At 43.2% G+C, this 21681-nt stretch overlaps 2 protein-coding genes across 2 annotated transcripts in view; one reads left to right on the forward strand and one right to left on the reverse strand.

The window, feature by feature from the left end:
- LOC139733244 (uncharacterized) overlaps window positions 1-12171 on the reverse strand; it is a 43580-nt gene extending 31409 nt beyond the window's left edge. Inside the window, exons 1-4 of the mRNA XM_071644084.1 lie at window positions 11564-12171; window positions 6771-6977; window positions 1371-4874; window positions 4-794 (exon numbers count right to left, since the gene is read on the reverse strand). Coding sequence (XP_071500185.1) covers window positions 4-794; window positions 1371-4874; window positions 6771-6977; window positions 11564-12007 — 4946 coding nt within the window. The 5' untranslated portion in view covers window positions 12008-12171. The remainder of the gene's footprint in view (window positions 1-3; window positions 795-1370; window positions 4875-6770; window positions 6978-11563) is intronic.
- Window positions 12172-18324: 6153 nt separating this feature from the next.
- LOC139733221 (uncharacterized) lies at window positions 18325-21355 on the forward strand. The gene is made up of 2 exons (XM_071644059.1): window positions 18325-18818; window positions 20086-21355. The coding sequence occupies exons 1-2, from the start codon at window positions 18720-18722 to the stop codon at window positions 21160-21162; spliced, it is 1176 nt and encodes a 391-aa protein (XP_071500160.1). The 5' UTR covers window positions 18325-18719; the 3' UTR covers window positions 21163-21355.
- Window positions 21356-21681: the final 326 nt, after the last annotated feature.

The raw sequence follows: 21681 nt of genomic DNA on the forward strand, positions 1-21681 counted from the left end.
TACTTTTCAAGAGATCGCTCAGCAGTTGAATCCCTTGGAGGATCCCGTGGTAGGCTGTACGGTTGGCCTCTGGGGACATCACTACTCTGCGGGGCTGGGCGTGCTGGTGGTGGTGGTGGGGGCACACGCATCCTTGGTCTCTCAGCCTGGGGGTAATAGTTTTCTCTCCTCACAACGTATGGAGCCCTGGAGGGTTCTCCACGCTGACGCTCGTCTATGTAGCGCCTCTCCCCTAGAGGAACTTCCGGCTGCTTGTCATCTGGCTGACGGACCAAAGTGTCGTAGAGTAGTTCTCGTAATTTCTCAAATGCCTCCGTGTTGGGCTGACTGGACTCTCGTGGCCGGTGATCACGTCCCCGCGACTCTCTGCTGTACTTGTCTCGGTACCTCTCTGGCCGGTCCTTCTGGCTGGAACCTAATCTGCGCCTGTCTGGTGACCTGTTACTCCTGCCTCGAGATGGTGAGCGGGAATGCTTGGACCTCCCAGGAGGAGAACGAGAATGCTTGGACTTGTTCCCAGGAGGGGAGCGGGAATGCCGCCTTCTGCTCGGTGACCTTGACCCCTTCCTGCCAGGTGATCGCGAGTCCCTTCTCCTTCTGGAAGGTGATCTCGAGTTCTTCCTCTTTCTGTCTGGAGACTTTGAGGCAGATCTGCGCCTACGTCTGTCTGGAGATGGCGAGTCCCTCTTTTTCTTGTCAGTTGACCTGTATCCTTTCGGTGGAGATGGAGCTGAGGCCCGCAGCGAATCATCCCGGCCTTTGCTGTCTTTCTTGACTTTGGAATCTTTGAGATCCTGGAAGATATTTCAACAGAGTGACTTAGGGAAGTGTTTGAACAGGAGAACTGGCTGAGTAAAGACTGAACAAGCAGAGCTGGATCAGCTGTTTTTAGAGCTTAAATTTTACCATTGTTTGTCCAAAATAATGACAAAATGAAAACATTAACTTAATGCATGTGCAAAATGGCTGTAATTGCATGTGATTGCATTGTCTTGTATATCATGACTACCCAGTTAAGCAGAGACTTGAACAGCCCAACTCATCTAACGAAAAGGCCAAGCTGCAATACATTGTCTTTTAATGATAATAATAATAAAGAAAAAAAAACCTCCAAGATCAGAAGACCCTGTAGTTTTTCCTCTACATTACCAGTTTCAATTTGCTTGGACACACAAAAACAAAGATTTCAAAATCATAATGACAAAATGTAAATAAGTTTCATCTTGACCATGATACATTTTCACACAAAATCCCATATCATGTTCACCATTTTTGAATTGTTTTCCATGAAAGATCAAATATTTGCCTAGTTAACAACGCCTTTGGTATTTGATATGCTGTATAAAATGAGTTGATTACAATTTTCATACCTTCTTTGGTTCATGCTTATGTTCCTCATCCTCCTCATCTTCCTCTGCAGCTTTGCGATAACTCCGAAGCGTTGCCTTTGTTTCCTTGTTGAACCCAACAGTGCCTGAGGAGTTCCGTTTGAAGAGTTCACCTATTGATGCAGGAGCTGGGCCTTTGCTGGAAGAGTTTGGAGGTGGGGGCAAAGTCCGTCGATGGGTATCGCTTTCTTGAGTTTCCTCATCTGACTGTTTGAGTGACTTCACTATAATATTTATTTTCTTGTTTGGATCACGACTACTTTTAGCAGTTGGTTCGGACTTCGGCTCATTCTTAATCTGTATTAAGCCCTTCTTTACAGAGTCTTTACTATCTTTGGCAGCAGAAGCATTACTGGTAGCAAACTTATTTTTCGCTGTATTACCTTTAGTCTTTTCATGCTCTTCTGCTTGCTCTAACTGCTTCTTTCGAGCCTTCTCTGATTCCAGGGTATCAAAGCCAGCAAGAGGATTGCCAATCAGTGTTTGTCGTGATGACACAAACGAGCTCGAACCAAGTGAATCCTGAACCATCGCTGTTACTGGAATACAGTGTTGTGTCAATCCCTTGGTTTGCCTCGGAGGAAACAGAGGTAGGTTTTGTTTGCGCTCAAACTCACTAAGCCCTGCATCATCCGGTTCATTCTCTGCTTTTGAAATGTCACTGTCTGGAGCATTTTGCTCTGCCCCTGGGGGACTGGGGGGATCCAATCCTGGTGGGGCAACATCAGGCTTGGCAGCACTTCTTACACTGTACTGAGGAGGCTCCATCCCTGGTGGAAGGGGCTCATCTTGAGCAGGGCCATGTCCACCTGCTGTGCATATATGTTGGCCATCGATTCCAAGAGGAGCGATATCAACCCCGGGAGGTGGGAGGTCTCTAGGAGGGCTACAGTATGGAGGTTTGTAAGGAGCTTCTTCACCAGGAGGATGATCATCCATGCCAGGTGGAGCAATAGCTGCTTTGAGTTTATCCCCTTCCGCACCTGGTGGAAAGTTGTCAACTCCAGGAGGACCTGTCACAGCACCTCTGCTGGGTAGACCCCTATCAATACCAGGTGGACCCCTTTCAATACCTGGAAGGCCCCTCTCCATACCAGGTGGACCTCTGTCCATACCAGGTGGACCCCTATTCATACCAGATGGACCACTATCCATACCAGGCGGACCCCTATTCATACCAGGCGGACCCCTATCCATACCAGGTGGACCCCTATCCACACCAGGTGGACCTCTTTGCATATTAGCTGGACCACTATCCATACCAGGTGGACCTCTATCCATACCAGGTGGACCCCTTTGCATACTAGCTGGACCACTATCCATACCAGGTGGACCCCTATTCATACCAGGTGGACCCCTTTGCATATTAGCTGGACCACTATCCACACCAGGAGGACCTCTCTCCATGCCAGTTGGACCCCTATCCATACCAGGCGGACCCCTATTCATACCAGGCGGACCACTATCCATACCAGGTGGACCCCTATTCATACCAGGTGGACCCCTCTCCATACCAGGCGGACCCCTATCCATACCAGGTGGACCCCTTTGCATACTAGCTGGACCACTATCCATACCAGGTGGACCTCTATCCATACCAGGTGGACCTCTATCCATACCAGGTGGACCCCTTTGCATACTAGCTGGACCACTATCCATACCAGGTGGACCCCTTTGCATATTAGCTGGACCACTATCCATACCAGGAGGACCTCTATCCATGCCAGTTGGACCCCTTTGCATACTAGCTGGACCCCTATTCATACCAGGTGGACCACTATCCATACCAGGTGGACCCCTATCCATACCAGGTGGACCCCTATCCATACCAAGAGGACCCCTTTGCATACTAGCTGGACCACTATCCATACCAGGTGGACCCCTTTGCATACTAGCTTGACCACTGTCCATACCAGGAGGACCTCTATCCATACCAGGTGGACCCCTATCCATACCAGGCGGACCCCTATTCATACCAGGCAGACCCCTATCCATAACAGGCGGACCCCTATCCATACCAGGTGGACCCCTATTCATAGCAGGTGGACCCCTATCCATAGCAGGAGGACCCCTATCCATAGCAGGAGGACCCCTATCCATACCAGGTGGACCCCTATTAATACCAGGTGGACCCCTATCCATACTAGGTGGACCCCTACTCATACCAGGATCTGAAGTCATACCAAGTGGTGCTCTATTGATGGGCGGACCCCCACCCATGCCTGGGTATCCTCCATCCATTGCAGGTTGAACTGGGTTCATGGCAGGTGGAACTGGGTTCATTCCGGTAGGAGGTCTATTCATACCTGAAGGTCCTTCATCCACAACAGGAGGGCCTCTATTCATTCCAGGTAGACTTCCATCGACACCTGATGGACTAGCACTTACATTCCCCGGACCTCTATTCATACCTACTTGTACTCTTTCACTATCTAGGGGTCTTCTACCCATGCCAGATTGAATTTCATCTTTACTACGTGACCCATCATTTGTACCACTAAATCCTGGCTCTCTTTCTACTCCTATTCTCTGATTGGAGTCAGTGTGGCCCTGAGGACGCACTGGAGGTAGGCCAGCTTGTTTAGGCTCTGCAGCACTAGGAGATGGTTTGTTTTCACCAAAGGTTTGGGCCATTTCCTCTTGGACTGACTTCTCAAGATTAGATTCCATCTTGCTCATAAATGCAAACATCTCCTTGGTTGACATATCAGGAAACATGTCTGTTTTCATATCACCAGGAAAGGGGAAGTCATCAGACTTAATGAAATCTGGAGGCATGGGAAAATCTGGAAATGGGAATGGAAAATCATCAGAACTCATACCAGCAGAAAACATATCATCAAGCTTCATATCTGGGGGGAAAGGAAAACTATCCATGTCATCAGGAAAGGGAAAATCCCCTGGAAATGGAAAGGAGAAATTTTTGCTCTTCTTAGGACCCGCTTCAGTTGTATCTTTGCCACGTTCATCTCGCCCTCTCGAGCCTGGACCTTTCATGCCCTGGTCGGACCCTGTTCCAGTTGGACCCCTTGGTCCAGGACCAAAGTCCGCCATCCCAGGACCCACTGGTCGCGTGTCCATCCCTGGTCCAATCCCAGGCCCACTCAGTGCAGGGCCTTGTTGTGCTTGAGCCGCATTCCCTCCAGGTGCAGTAGTAGTTCTCACATCCTGCGTCACACTTGGTGCTCCAGAGCTGGTTCCTGTCACTTGGGGCGTGTTTCCTGGCTGCAACTGTGCCGGTGCTAGCGTTGCTGGAACACTGTCAGATTTCGCCTTTTGAAGCGAGTGTTCCTTGATCTTTATTTGCATGTCCAAGGTATTAAGCATGCTCTCCATTTGAGTTTGCCATGATTTCCATTGATTCTGATACTGGTCAAATTGCTGTTTGTTTGGATGCTGCTTGTGCTGTTCCACCCACTGGTCAAACTGAGTTTTCCAATCTGTCAGCTGTTTCTCACAATTTTTCTTCTTTTCATGCAAATCCTCCTGAATACGAAAAAACAAAACAGCGAAAGTGGGACATCATCTCTTGAAATAATGCACAATATTAAAATGAACTTTACAATCTGACAGAATTGTAAAAATAATTTTCGACAAATCTCTTCCATGTCTACTGATGGTAGGTTAATGCATTTTCTTTTTGGGATTCAATAATAATGATGATGTATATAGTGTTGACATCCACTTGATAGTTATAAGATGGCTACTCATCACTCAATATCCTGTCTGAAACCGCAAAGTCCATTTAGACATCTAAGCTGGGTATTTACTGAACCATAAATGTTTATATACTAATAAGACTGACAGGGACACCTTTTTCATATCCTGACTGGTTTCAGTGAGCCTCTCTCCACCTTCAATACATGGATGATGGAAATGTACACATTCAATCTCTAGTTTTACAAGTGTAACGTTAAAGACACAGGCAAAATAGGACAATTGCAAAAATTTCTAACAACACACTAATAATTTTTTTTTCTTCAAATTATGGTAATAATTCCCTAGGGGAACTAATTGGGCAATTCCGCGGTTAGTAACGTTACATTTGAACAAATTCAGATATTTGTTTTTACTACTAAATTACCATTTATTCATTTCAAGTCAAAATTATGTCAAAAACATGTTCATCCTTCCCAGGTTTATGATACAGAAAAGAATGAATACAATCCATGAAATATTAGAATTGCTATGGCAACTTAAAGGGCAGGTTAGTAACGTTACGAAAAAAGGACATGACAAAAAAATCAATGTCTTGTAACAAAAAGTGTGCAAAAATTCAAGTCACTTCAAGAAGAGTGTTGCATTAATTTTAATTATTGCATCATGACAAATGTTCACACAAATTTCTTTAGCAGTTCGACCAATTATTTTTTAGCTAGACCCCCAAAAGCATGGTTAGTAACGTTATGGTTAGTAACGTTACATTTGTCCGGAGTAATTCTGCAGGTCATTTCACCCTTTTGTAATTGACAAAATGTCACATGACTTCTGGAGTATTTAAATGTATTCATCTTTTACCCATTAGCAAAACTTTGAGGAAAAAATTTCAAAGGAACCCACTGTAATTTGCATTTAAGTGAATTTCAGCATCCCCAGTCCCACATGTACATTTTAAATGATGGTTTTAGATCTCGCGAAATCAATAAATACGAAAAATAAAATGTACTGAATTTGAAAGACCTTAATGATTGGTGAACATCCATGGCATTAGTTGGTACCTAAATTAAAGAGTAAGATAAAGAGGCACATTTCTTTTATCCATGTCATGTCCACCTAACTGCGGAATTGCCCAATTACAAAGCTGTTGGAATTCACCAATTCCTAATAAATATTTTGAGCATTTGGAATCTACAATGTGAATTCTGTGCATTCGTAGTTGCCATGAAAGATATTAAACCATAGGGTATGCTCTCTGATTTTGCTCTTTTTTTTTTCATTTACACGTAAGCATAAAATTTTACTATGTTGGTCAGTTGGTCTATTCAGTAAAACTTCCAAAGCATATTTTGATATTAAAATTTCCCCCCTTATTCAAAAACATAGTATGTCTGATTCTGTTATTCCTAGAAATATCCTAAAATCAGATAACATTTGAAGAAAGGGAAAATGAAATTCGATGTTATGGCACTATTGAATAACTACCCCAGTATGGCAAAGGCAAGTTCAATGGATCTTTCTGTCAGGGCACAATGCCTGTATCCCGGGACTCTACTTTAAACCTATATTTACATATCCCACCTCTCTCTTTATAAGGGTCACCTGTTAACAATGCAGCTGATACCGCAGAATATCAATATGACTCTTCCAAAAAACAACACTTGAATATCACATAATGAAGACACTTGTGCTTTTGTAATGGCAGACAAGGCTTTTCAGGCTCACCAACTTGACATTGACCAAAGCAGCCTCCTGTGACAGGTACCACTGCTGGTACTGCTGCTGGTACACTTGCATCTGACTGTGGTAGTTCTTCCACTGCTCCTCCATGGCCTGGCGTTGCTGCTCCACCTCAGCCATCTGCCGGTCGGATGCAGTGGCCTGCCACTCTTTGGCCTTATCTTGAAGGCTCCTGAACTTTAACGCCTCATCCTATGAATGGATGAGACACAACATTAAACATGGCATACAAACTGTGCAAGAAAATGTGCCATTTGATTTACCAGCAGTTTTGCTCTAAAGGTATTTGCCACTAGTTGCAGTTAAACTGTGGTTGGTATCCGTAAACAGAAATGGTCAATCAAGCAGTGTCATCATAACAGCACTGTCCTGTACAACTCACACACAAATTGACTTAATAACGCGATCTGTCATTGCAAGAAAACTGTGGCAACTTCAGCATCATGGGGCAACCTAGGCTTGCAGTGGACAACTTTATTGAAAGAGAGTACAGGTGTACAATAATATCCCTGCCATGCAATTATGATCAATACATTTGTATCTTGATGCAGTATTCATAAATATTTACACTAGTACCTGTACATTACCCACCCACCCCTCTCCCCCATTTCCCCCAAAGAAACAAAACAAAAAAAAATATATGAATGTAGATCGAGAGATACATCGTAAAGTAGCAGTATTGCAGCTGCAGTAAAACACAACATCATAAGTTTTAGGAAAATCAGGTAAACAATTCAAAAGTTATTGAATTTTTTAAAATTTCGATGTCATCATAGCTTTAAAAGGCTAGATTTTACACCAGTTCATAAAGTCATGTGCATGTATGGCCAATAAAAGAAAAAAAAATGTCATTATTCATGAAAGGTACATTTAACAGATTTGTTAGACATACAGTCAACCTCGCCTAAGTCGACCTCGCCTAAGTCGAAAACTCGGCCAAGTCAAAGCTCCAGAAAAGTCCAGATTTTCTCTTTACTTATTTCTTTAAAATAATCTTGCACAAGTCGAAGTTTTACAAGTCGAATTTCGCCTATGTCGAAGATAATTTCGAGTCCAGATTTGTGTAAATACATGTAATTTTCATCGCATAAGTCGAAGCTTTTTTTTTTCCCGCACGTCATTCAAACATTGAGTGAAGCATTCTTTCATTCTTCAATAAACAAGCGAAGGAAAAAAAAAACCCATTACTTTTGTAATAAAATACTCCCAAGGGTCGAATACAAGTTAACCCTAATATCCCTTGTATCCTTGATGTCCAGCTGAGAAGAACATAAAAACCAAAATTTCAGAAATTAAGATTTTGGTGGCCCGCGAAAAAAGTCGGATGTTTGCCATTACTTTTGGAAATGAACAGCGGTAACAATCGGCTCCGTAAGAAGCTAAAATAAATGTCAGATGTTTGCTTTTAATTTTGGAAATGAATAACGGTAATATTCGACTCCGTATGATACTGAAATGAATGTCGGATCTTTGCTCATACTTTTGGAAATGAATAACGGTAAGATTAAGCTAAGTACGGTGCTGAAATTAATGTCAGATATTTGATTTTGCGTTTGGAAATGAATAAGGATAAAAATCGGCTCCGGAAGATGCTGAAAGGAATGTCGAATGTTTGCTTTGACAATCGGAAATGAATAATAATAATATTCAAGTCCGTACGATGATAAAATGACTGCCGGATGTTTGCTTTTACATTCGAAAGAAAATAACAATATCATTCAGCTCAGGAAGATGCTATTCCATAAAAGTAAATGTCGAATGGTCACTTTGACGTTCGGAGATGAATAACAATAATATTCAACTCCGTATTTGTACCATGATGTAATAAATGTCGGATGCTTGTTTTTAATTTCGAAAGTAAATATAGCAATAACATTCGGCTCCGGAAGACGCTGAAATAAATGTCAGATGATTGTTTTTACGTTCGGAAATGAATATAGCAGTAATATTCTGCTCCATACGATGCTAAAATAACTGTCGGATGTTTGCTTTCAAATTTTGAAATGAATAACAGTAACAAAACATTTAGATGCATTCGATGGTGAAATTAACGTTTGATGTTTGCTTTGACGTTCGGAAATGAATAACAATAGTATTCAACTCCGTACGATGATAAAATAAATGCCGGATGTTTGCTTTTACGTTCGAAAATAAATAGCAATAGCATTCAGCTACGGAAGATGCTAAAATAAATGTTGAACAAGAGACCCGCGGGTCTAGCGCTCACCTGAGTATCGCAAGTTCACCTTTCACGCAGTCACTAATCTAAATTATTCACAGCTCTACCAAAATTTGACCAGGCATTCTCAAGTAGAAGATGAAACTGTACAATAAGGGCCCAAATTTTTTAAGATTCCTTAATTTGGGGGGGGGGGGGGATTGGGGCCCCCTGGGGCCCTCTGGGTGGGGCATGGTGCCCATTTTTATAAATTGAGATCCTGACCCCCTAGGGATGCTACCTGCCAAGTTTGATGAAAATACACCATGAGGTTTTCAGGAAGAAGATGAAAATGTACAATTCAGGTCCCCATTTGGACCTTCCCAACCAACCCCCCCCCCTGCCCCCAAGAGGGGCACCCCTTGATCTCCTATGAACAAACTTGAAAATACAGTCATTAATGTACTCACTCATAGTATTATCTTACCTCTATAACTTCTGATTCTAGAGAAGATTTTTAAAGATTCCTTCATTTTGGGGGTTTGGGGCCCCCCTGGGGGCCCCCTGGGTGGGGAATGGTGCCCATTTTAAGAAATTGAAATCCTAACTCCCTAGGGATGCTACCTGCCAAGTTTGGTGAAAATGGGTCATGGGGTTCTCAAGAAGAAGATAAAAATGTACAATTTAGGCCCCATTAGGACCCCTCCTCACCCCCCTCCCCTGGGTCCCAAGGGGGGCACCCCTGATTCTGCCATGAACAAACTTGAAACTACAGTTATCAATGTACAAACTCATAGTATTAACTTAGCTCTATCACTTCTGGTTCTGGAGAAGAAGATTTTTACAGATTCCTTAAGTTTGGGGCGTTTGGGCCCCCTGGGGGCCCCCTGGGTGGGGCATGGTGCCCATTTTAACAAATTGAGTTCCTAACCCCCTAGGGATGCTACCTGCCAAGTTTGGTGAAAATGGGTAATGGGGTTCTCAAGAAGAAGATGAAAATGTACAATTTAGGCCCCATTAGAACCCCTCCCCACCCCCCTCCCCTGGGTCCCAAGGGGGGCACCCCTAATTTTGCCATGAACAAACTTGAAACTACAGTTATCAATGTACTAACTCATAGTATTAACTTAGCTCTATCACTTCTGGTTCTAGAGAAGAAGATTTTTACAGATTCCTTAATTTTGGGGGGTTTGGGCCCCCCTGGGGGCCCCCTGGGTGGGGCATGGTGCCCATTTTAACAAATTGAGTTCCTAACCCCCTAGGGATGCTACCTGCCAAGTTTGATGAAAATCGGTCTTGGGGTTTTCAAGAAGAAGATGAAAATGTAAAAAGTTTACGCACGACGCACGACGGACGACGGACGACGGACGACGGACGACGGACGACGCACGACGCACGACGCACGACGGACGAAGGGCGATCGCAATAGCTCACTTGAGCCTTTGGCTCAGGTGAGCTAATGATCCCTTTGACGTACATGAAACGCATTTCGATTATTACAGTCCAATAACTTAAGTTTCTCGATTTTTTTAAACTCAAAACAAAACAAAAAACACTAAATACTATACGTATTGCTATACCGTCTCCTGTATTTCAACTGCCAATAAAGACATAAAAAGACGCTGCATTATAAACATTTATCGGAGAATATCGGGAAACATGCAGGAGACATTCTCCGAAGAAGCTTCGGGGTCTGTTCGATGTTTCACGAAGATTTTGCGAACATCGCACACATCTGGCGAAGGTCAAGCGCTATGTCGAGACAGTAAAGACATTTTCAAAAGCAAATCACGACCATGAGATCATGACGCATTGTGCGGAAAAGTTCATTGAAAAAAAAAAATATATATATGTAATTCAAATTCTTACCGAAGTAAAAACATCCCCGAACAAATAACGGCGTCCCCACCTCCCGCATTCGTTTTGCAGAAATTACGTGCAACGCATTTCGATTATCACAGTCCAATAATTGAGCTCCAGGATTCTTTTTTAAAACGTAAACAAAACAAAAATACTAATTACAACATAATACTACCGTCTACTGTAATTTCACGGCCACTAAAAACATGATAAGACACTGCATTATGAAAATTCGTCTGGAAATACAAGTCGAAGAAAAATTCGACTTCCGCGGAAGTCGAATTTCGCGTAAGTCGAAGTGTTTTCGCCGGTCCCAATAGATTCGACTTAGGCGAGGTTGACTGTACATTGTAAACTACGTTCAGGGTAACATCATCCCCCCAGCTCTTCAGTTCTGAAAGAAGCAAGTTAAATGCTCTTTCATTTTACTACGAGAGAAAATATGTTGAATTTTCATATTTTTTTAATATTGTCATGTAGTTTCAATACATTACATCATACTACTGCTTTCACTCAATCCACATTTATATTTGGCATTGGTTTCCTTGAAGGAAGGCAAAAAAAAAGTTAAATACCTCCAGTCTACGATCAAGAGGCCCAAATCTAGCACTGTTATTTTTTCTACCTGATGAAGCTAAGCTGCTTATAAAATACGAGAATTGAATTGATGTCTCAGGCACTGATCAGAGACTACTGAAGAGATGATCCAACAGAGGACATTATACCCTTTAATTTAGTCATGTGCAATTTATATTAATACCTGTGGATCCCTCTGCATCTGTTGTAGAGGACGTGGTCCAGGATCTCCAGCCATCACTAATGGTGGTGGTCCAGGAGCTCTGTCAGGTCTGGGACCAGGAGGACGGCCATGCTGGAAGGGTGGACGTCCACCCCAGTAACCTGGATTTCCATTACCACCAGGCCGAGGCATGCCAGGTCCATGCCCAGGCATGCCAGGTCCATGCCCAGGCATGGGCCCACCACCTGGGCCCATCATTCTTGGGCCCATCATTTGATGAGGATTTCCACCATGAAACATTGGCCCACCAGGTCCTGGACCAGGTCCTGGACCAGGTCCACGCTGCATTACAGGCATTGGAGCATTTGGGTGAAATTGGGGACGCATTCCCATCTGAGGTGGTCCGGGAGGTCCATGTCCCATCATTTGGCCTCTCGGTGGCCCACTTCCCCAGTTGTTGTACATTTTCTTCCAGTTTCAGTGTCCAGTGTTCACTGGTCCAGTTTAGTTCAAGTGTCTCGTTCAATCTATTCAGAGACTCTAAAAGGAGAATCCGGAAGGTAACACAATGTCAATGTTGGCGCTAGTGTACTTTCGAACCTGTTTGTCAATTGACCTCCAAACATGCACAAACTCGCTCTAAATACCCAACGGCCTCAAATATTTGCATCTGAGAGAGATTCAAGTCCAGTAGGAAAGGAATTTTCGCATTTTGACACTCTTCTACTTCTCGGAATAATGTTGATCGCAGCTACACATGTACTCACTCTGCGATAACTGCGTTGCATAGGAGCAGACAGTGCAGCACGGTGTACAAAACATGTTCATGGCAGCACGGCAGCGAGCTCTGCGATTGATCTGAATGTAGCTATCTCATAGTGACCAGGGCAAGTTCTTCTATGGTGCCTATAAAAAGATAATACTTTTTCAGCCTTTCTCTCAGCTTATACCGAGTCATGGTACCGACTGATTTGAGGATTGGGGTTGGTCATGTTATGTGAGGGTTTTGTGTGTTCTGTTTTATATACATTTCTTTTCCTTTTTCATTCGTAATATTAACAATGTGGAACTTTATGTTGTCATAATCAAATTTGTATTATTTTGCAATTAAATAATTTGCGCATTATTGCTCATATAAAAAAGAGAAAAAAATAAGGTAAACAAAAACAAAAAAAGCATGTGTGTATGCCTGTGTGTGTGTGTGAATGAAAGAAGATTGCAAAAAATGTGGTTATAAGACAGGGGTGAAAGAATGTAAAGGGAAAGGCTACGAAAAGGGGAAAAAATAATGAAAGAAAAGACAGGCCTACACTGTAACAAAAAGTTCAAATTAGACAAAATGAAACAAAAGGTTCGCAAAATAGAGAGTAGACAGGTAAACTAAAAGATGACAGAAGGAAAGAAAGAAGAGAAACTTACATTATAAAGGAAAGCAAGAGAGAGATGGATATGTTTGAAAAGAAGGGAGGAAAGCAATTACATGTACTATAATAAAAATATAGAAAGACAATTAAAAAAAAACACAATGTAGAATAATAGAATAATAATAGAAACTTAGGAATAGGTCTAGATTCTATGTTCTACCTGAAAATGGAAGAAAAAATAGAGAAAGATATACATCATGTATGTGGCAGTATACACTCATGCAGACCGCTGGCGCTATATGCAGCTACAACCGCTAACGCAAGACTTGACCGAGGAAAAGGAAAAAACAAAATTTAGCTTTCCAATGACACCATAGAATATGCGGAACACTGTGGCTACATTCAGACCAAAATCAACTCGGCCTTTGTAAGTGCATGCACTGAACGCATTCGTACTGTGCTTGTGTACAGAGAAGCAATTCCAGCAGCGATCGCAATTTTCCAAAGATTTTCTGACACTTGTTAACATTAAAAGTGTGAAAACTTAATTTCTATCTGGACTTTCCAGGTCTTTTAAATACATCTACTAGAGACTCAGATGCAATACTGAATAGAGTAACTGCGGCAGTAAGCGGCCGGTACAACATACACGGTAATATACCGCTAAACACAGCATTGCACTGTTACATGCACACTACACATATACTAACACACTAGCAATCAACAAAAACCAACCGCTAAAATAGGCATGATCTCTGACGAAAGTGAAATTTTTTCACCTAAATGACAACATATCGCATCCAAAATGAAATTTCCGGTACTTCTTAACATAAAAGTTAAGAAACAATGGTCCAAGAAACTGGATTTTTTGTCGTTTTCTCGATGTTCATGGATTTTGAAAACATATCCTCACGTAAAATAGAACTTTTGCGAGCCGATGTGGGCCGCCATTTTTTCGGAAAGTGAATGTTACCATTGAAAAAAAAAGAGAAAAACACGAGAAAGACATCAACGACACCGCCAGAATTGCGATCTTGTTTGCGGCCAATGCATAGGAAATGGGAATTGGGGCTTACGCAATGTTCGCGAGACATGTGAAGGCGTTCAGCTAAAGATCGCGGAGCACGCGCGTATTGCATAGGGATTGTACATCGTGCCGCAAGCAGAAATACTACGTCGCATATCGCCCTTATCGGCGAAAATTGTGCCGGGTTTTGCCCTGGTAAATCATGAAAACTGCGTCGGTCAATGGTAAATTTCTTTTATGAAAACAATTGCGTTAATGAATAATCTTGTCTATGAAATGGTTGAAAATAATTTACCTGATTTGTTTACAAGTCGGAAAAACCCTTAACAATGCTTAAACTGCCGCAAACGGGATATATTTTTACTCTAACTCTAGACTCTTATAAATTATCAAGGGTGACTTTGTGCATGTTTGGAGGTCAATTAAAAAGCAGGTGAAATGCAAAACTCATCGAAAGTCATGAAAGTAATTTAGATGCTCTAACGTTGGCCTATTAAAAAAAAGTGTAACGTGTGTAAATTTAACGTTAAACTTTACCGGTAAATTCAGTCTCACACTAGCGGTAGTGCCGTCATACTACAGTCAAGTGTCAAGGAGTTATGCACTTGTCAATTGTAGTCCCGGCCCATGGGTACCCGGGGATGGCCGGGACTTGCAACCAAGTTGGGCGGGGATTTCAGCAATTTTTTCGCCCGGGTGGGTCGGGAATAGACCGGGCTTTGTTAGGGGAAATTCACTTAATTTGCCCCGGTGGGCCGGGGAAGGACCGGGGTGTTGTCGGGGGAAATTCAATCATTTTGCCCCAGTGGGTCGGGAATGGACCGGGCTTTGTCGGGGGAGATTCACTTATTTTGCCCCGGTGGGTGGGGAATAAACCGGGGCTTGTCGGGGGAAATTCGCTTCAACCAAACGGCAGGGATTTGGGGTGGGAATTTTGGCCTGGATTGAGCCAGATTTTGCTTGAGAGTTGACCATGACTTGTACCATTTCCAGTGCGGTAATGTGACCATAAATTATTTCGCTTGACTAGCAATTCCCCGCTGAGGACTCGGTATCATTGCCCAAAAGTCGCCTAAACGCATGAATCACGTAAGAAAATAGTGCCTTGCGTGAAACATGCGCGATTTGCGCATTTCATGAATTTTTCTTCTTCTTCTTCTGGTAGTCCTGCGTCCTTCATACTTGAAGATTATTACAGGCGTGATTCATGCTGTGCGTGCTGTGCTTGTGCGGAAGTGCAGTTGTATAAATTATCTCATGGTGCAAGTAAAAATCTTTTAGCAGTGTCAGTCTACACTGCGTAGCTTGCCATCAGCTTAAGCCGGAAGGCTTCCACTGATGGGGCTGATAAGATGTCAGGAGGCAGTGAGTTCCAAGACCGCACAGTGCGTGGGAAGAAGGACTGCTTATGAAGCTCATTTTTGGAGATTGGCAGATGGTAGCCTTGACTATGAACATGTCTTGTTGCTTTGTGGACTGGTGTGATGTAGGGTGCAGTGCTGAATTCGACTAGGTTGTGGTGCATTTTGAAGAAGAGGACAAGACGCAGGACTTCTCTCCTTTGCTGTAAGGAGTGCCATTGGAGTTCGCGAATCTGACGTGGAACCTTCGATCGTATTGTCCGCCGATGTGCGCCGGATCGGAGTTTTACGCAGTTCCATGCAGGCTCGGTCACACTGCCCAAAAGTTGCGTAATCGCATAAATCACGTAAGAAATTTGGTTTTGCGTGCTTGTCCGTCGAGAATTTGACCATTTTCGCTGATTTACGCAATGAAAAATCACCGATGAATTGCGCAAGAACTACGGAAAGATCACGCAAAAATATAGCGCCAATCATATGTGAGTGGTAATACTAAGAGTGATACATTAGTGATTCATCGATCAGTATTTCGTAAGTATTACATGCGCTTATTTGCGTGTTCTGATACATAGATTGTGTTACAAGCGCGAAACATGCGTCATTATTTATGTCTGCTTATAGTCAGTGGAGAGTCGTTGAACGCGATAGCGGCAACATTTTCGCGAACAATCGCTGATATTCCACGCATATTTCACGCATTGTTCGCGTAAGAACCACGCAAACTACGCAAAACTTACGTAAAACAGCGCAATAACGCGTAAACTTTTATGCGAAGCCGAGTTTTGAGCTCCTCAAAACCCGGAATTGCGTAAAGCGCCGATCCGGCGCACATCGGCTGACAACTACGAAGGTTCCACGTTGTAGACAAACTCATGAAATGCGCAAATCGCGCATGTATCCCGTAAATAAGGCTCGAATTTCTCACATGATTCATGCGTTAACGCGACTTTTGGGCAGTGTGACAGGTCCTCAAAGGCCAGGTCTCCAGCTCAAAACTCGGCTTCGCGTAAAAGTTTAGGCAGTATTGCACTGTTTCACATAATTTTTGCGTGGTTTGCGTTGTTCTTACGCGAAAAACGCGTGAAATATGCGTGGAAAACTACTCTGTTCTTACGCAAAAAACGCACGAAAGATGCGTGGAATATCGGTGATCGTTTGCGAAAATGTTGCTGCTATCACGTTCATGTGCGAATCATGCGCGATTCATAGGCAATTCATTGTGATAAAGCACAGAGTATGCGTGATTTTCCGTACGTGGACCTCAGTCATCGCGCACAACCACGAATTCGCCCTATTTGGGGCCTTTGCGTGCCTATGCGCTGAAAGTGCGTGGTTTAGTGATTTTTTTGTGATATTTCCGTAATCTTGCCTAATTCATCGGTGATTTTCATCGCGTAAATCAGCGAAAATTCTCAACGGACAAGCACGCACAACCAAATTTCTTGCGTGATTCATGCAAACTTATGCGACTTTTGGGCAGTGTGACCGGGCCTTCTATGCAAATACGCCCAGCTTGTCGGGGACTTGGCCGGGGATTTCTGCACAAATATTGCCCGGACTGTCAGGGAATTGGCCGCGGATTTCAACTTCAATTTTGCCCGGCCTGCCGGGGACTTAGCGGGGGATTTCCGTGAAAATTTTGCCCGACCTGTCGGAGACTTGGCCGGGACTTGGCCGGGTGGTGTGACATCCCAAAATTGCAAATCAGTTCGGGAAACCCACTCACAAGGGGGGCCCCTCCTTATAAGTAACCCGTCCCCCTTATAAGTAACCCCGTCCCCCTTATAAGTAACCCCCGGGGCACCCCTTATAAGGAGTCTCCAGTCGCCACGTCTGCACTCAAGCATTGCCGCGCCGCCGCGCCTGGCGACACTCGCGCCAGTAATCGCTCGCATTTCAGCATTCGCATGGGTCGTTTGACATCGCATTTAAATCCATGATTTTAGATATGATGCCTCAAACCGATTTTGCTCAAATTTTGTGAGTAACTAGGAAACTTGTGAAGCTTTATGGACATAATCAAACGAATTGCCGCAGTCCTTTCATTTTCGCGTTGCATTGCAAAAAAGCGCGGAGACTCCTTATAAGGGGTGCCCCGGGGGTTACTTATAAGGGGGACGGGTTACTTATAAGGAGGGGCCCCCCTTGTGAGTGGGTTTCCCGAACTGAAATGGGATGCAAGTCCCGGCCATCCCCGGGTACCCAGGGACCGGGACTACAATTGACAAGTGCATTATTGACTGATAAGTGAAAAGTGCTGTAAGATTAATGTAGCGTATCATTAAATTCTCTAAGTAAAATTTAATCTTACATAACTTGCTAAACGTTTCGTTAGTTGTTGCGCTAGGTTTCTACGACTTACGTGTAACGTGTGCATGGTGTGGGTGGCAATGCAATGGCAATACAGTCGTAGGCACCTACAGCTAGGGACACCAGCTACATTTGGCATTTGCTTTCGGCGCGGCGATATGTCCACATCCTCGCCACTTCGACTTTAAAACTTGCAGTTGCTGCTCTTCCAAGAATTACTGAAGATCTTAAGCTACCATCATCTTGAATCGTCTCGAGCGTAAATAAAACGATAAGCTCGTGAGGTTGTATTAACTCAATTTCGACTTTATAAAAGACAGTGACATGACACACTCTCACGATTACACACGCGTGTTTATGTACTTGTCTTGATCATGATTTCTATCTCAGGACCTTCGCTGATCTACCTACGATCACCCAATCCCTAACTATTTCTCGTCCCTTTCGGGGGAAAGTTAAGCAGCAGCGAAATCTATGGTAGCTGCATTGTCTGCCGGGTGAGGGCAGCACAATGTCTACGAAGTAGAGTTGTATGGACCGGCGGGTCGCGGGCGGCGGCGGGCCGCCCGCCCCAGCGCCGCCGCGCCTCCACTAGCCTCCTCCGCCATCAGGATAGGATCCCTGAAGCGCTGGGCTTAGCTTTGCTGGCAAGCTAGCAAATCAAACATTTTCCACACTTCGAAGACAAGTTCGGACAAATTGAAAAATTCGGATAACGTTATCATCACTTGCTTTTACGAATTTTGGCTGATCCTGGCCCTGATTCCGATGCTACAACTGAACTCGGGGCTGAGAACTGAACCTTCGCCCGAGTGAGAGGGAGGCTGAGCCCTGAGCGTTCTGAGCCTAGTGTCACTGTCGGTGAGCCATTCCACGGCATTGATGACTTGAGACCGCACCGGGTACCATTCGAGGGGCCATCATACCATCAGCTAACCTTTTGGCTAGAGATACGGCTGTACTACTGTACAACTGTATAGGCAAATAGCCTGTACAGCAACTAACTTTAAATACGGTATTCCGCTTCGTTTACCGGGCCGTGGGCCGTGTCTTATCTGTCTGTAGGCCCTCTGGCCTCTCCAAGTACCAACGTGATTCGAGATCTAGATTCTAACATGGAAGCTCCTGTATGTCCTGTTGAGTCTTCGGACATTTCGGGAAATGCCTGCAAAAAGATGAAGAAATCTGCAACTGGCAAGAAAAATGGGAAACAGGTAAGTTTAGAAACTTTAGAAATCCATCTTTAAATTAAAAAAGCAAAAGCAAAAGGCAGCCTACTGCCTAAATTGATAATTATGGATAGTTCTAAAGAGGATCTAATGTTACTGTATTAAAGTGTATACATACGCTGTAATTCTTACATAACGGAGTCGTTAGGCCTAGCTCTACAGTTATTTTTGTGAAAGAGGAGGTCATGACTCCTGGACCATTTTCGCACAATGTTGTTTTCGCAAATTGATTTAGATGCTAAGTATAAACATAAATTTTATGCACTATTTCCAGAGCACGTCGCACACGCGTGCATGGAGACATTTTTGCGTGTTGTTAAATTCATGATCCAACTGTGACTGTGAGTGTGATTCGTGAAATTCGCAAAAATTAAACCCTTACAAAAATAACAGCTTTAATATACAGTAGGGCTTCTATGCGTCCTTTTGAGTTTTGACTTGGTAAAGATTGCATCAGCATGAAGTTTAATGCCTACAAAATTGAGCATCCATTTCGAGTAGTTAAAATATGGCAGTAGTTTCTAATTCATCTATGGGTAGGACCTAGTAGTAGGCCCTAAGTGTTATGCCAGATAAGATATGTCTCTAGTGCCAGTGGTGAATGAAAGAGGTATTTAATATTACAAAATATTTTAAAGCAGTTTCAGATTTAAAAAAAGAAACATTTCTCATTTTTAAAGATATTTTTAAATAAATATTTCTTCCTTTTTTAAAATTTGACACCCATAATAAAAATACTGATTTTTTTACGCACATTTTAATGTGAAGTTTAGACTTTTTTTTACATAAAATGAAAATTTGTATACTTGCACCTTCAGTGCATACCAGCAGAAAACACATTTTCACCATTTTTTTTTTCATTTTTCCTGTTACACATTAGAATTTGCATACCTTGATTGCGCTATTGATCATATGTCCGTAAGACAACATGCATGACAAATGAATGGCTTGAAATTTTGTCACCTGGCTTCTTTGCATTATGTCAGTATTGCCTCAACTTTTCTCTGATTTCCTTCTTTTTTTTATACGATATGTACCATTCAAAACTAGCATTCAGTTACAGGGTTCTGCAAGGGAATAAAATTGATTGTTCCTTCAATCCCTCAATACGTGTACCATAACACATTTGGAATTATGTGAAATTAATGAAATGCAGCACCACTTTTAGCAAATGTATTGATATTGAAGAGCTCTTAATTTGTTCCGATGGAAAATTGTGTTTATTCAAAACTTGTTTTGCCTTTTGTTCCAGGGGAAACATTTCATCTGCTCCATCTGCTCCATGGAGTTTTCCTATGCATCAAACCTGCACCGTCATTTGAAGAACATTCATAAGAAAAAGGAAAACTGCTTGGTGGATGGATGTACGTATCAGTGTTCCAACAAACGGAAGATGCTGCTACACCTCGAACTCAAACACACACCCCGAGTGGAAAAGGTTGATCTGCAGTTTCCAAACCTTGAGGAGTTCTATGCCTGGAAGCTGAAAGAGGAAGTGCAGAACTTTGTGTGTTTCACAAAGCGGCGGGGAGACACGGAAATGCTGGCCTCAACTCACCAGCACTACATCTGCTACTTGTCACGCAGAAAATCCGCTAAAGAAAGACTTGCAAAGATGGACTTGTTTTGTCCGGCGCGCATTGTTGTTAAGCAGTCAAGGGTAACTGGTGCTGTCAGCGCCACTTACTTCAAGACACATTCACATCCACTCACATATTCGGGTACCCAACATCTTCCAATTCCAGAGTGCCTCCGCCACTACATCAAGAAGAAACTGAAGGCAGGCCTGACGGTCAGCCAAGTCCACTTGCAGCTCAAAAGGGACCACCAGGCGCAACTTGCCGTGGCAATAGCCATGTACAACAGGTTGCGCAAAGTGGACAAAACTCAAATAAGGTCTATCCAGCGCTCCATGGTGAGAAGCGGAGTGATATCGGACAAGACCTCAGATAAGGTGAACGTAGAGGATGCTTCTGTGGTGGTTTGTGGAGCAGAGCATCAGGTCATACCTGACACAGCAATGCACTTAGAGGTCACTACAGATCAGGGCATTTCCAAAGATCTGATGCTGAATTCTACCCAGAAAGTGGCTGCCACATCGGCCACAACCCCTGTGGAGATCATATTCCCTGATGAGGTTACAAAGCGCATCTCTGCTGCTCAGCGGGTGGACCAGGGAGATGGCCAGCCCAAAACTGCTGATGTGCAAGTGATGGTTAAGCAGCTGTTGACTCTTCTTGAGAATGACGGGGTAAAACACGACATGATGTCTTGTGTCAAGGGGAGCATAGAAGAGCTCATCGTTCTGTGTAAAGTAGCACAGACCTAAGAAACCACTAGATGTGTACGCTGTACAGCAGCCATATTAGTGTACTCACTGATACGGTGTGCCCTTCAGTGGTAGAGCAGAATCCCATTTTTTGTAATCACTCCTACGCTGCTGCAAGGGAGACCAAAAATGATTAAGACTCAACGGAAGAAGCTGAGTCAAATATTGAGTGACTAATAAGGGTGGTTTTCATGAGTTGCAGTTAAAAAGAATAAAGACAGAGTATTCATATAAAATGTCAAAGGAATCATATACACTGTATGTGTAATGACACTGTACGAGTCAGTCAAGATGATATGCATAGGCTGCTTATGGTGTTTCAAAACTTGTCATGTAACTCATTGAAGCTTTCTGTCTAAGGTTATTTTTGTGTTTGTTTCATTTTTAGCTTTTAGTATTTGAAAAGTTAACACAAGAAATAAACATTTAGAAGCATTATTGTTATTGTTGTCATCGATCTCAAATTTAGCTGCCTGATGAATTTATTTGCCAAATTAGTTTAAATTTCTTCACTGTCTG

Source organism: Diadema antillarum, unplaced genomic scaffold (assembly GCF_040938485.1).
Source record: "Diadema antillarum isolate AM-2024a unplaced genomic scaffold, OU_Dant_1.0 seq00000463_RagTag, whole genome shotgun sequence".
In the NCBI taxonomy this organism is placed as follows: Eukaryota; Metazoa; Echinodermata; class Echinoidea; order Diadematoida; family Diadematidae; genus Diadema; species Diadema antillarum.

Coding starts and splice junctions, on each gene's coding strand:
- LOC139733221 (XM_071644059.1), top strand. CDS start 18,720: ATGGAAGCTCCTGTATGTCCTGTTGAGTCTTCGGACATTTCGGGAAAT. Junction 18,819..20,085: donor GCAAGAAAAATGGGAAACAG/GTAAGTTTAGAA, acceptor CTTTTGTTCCAG/GGGAAACATTTCATCTGCTC.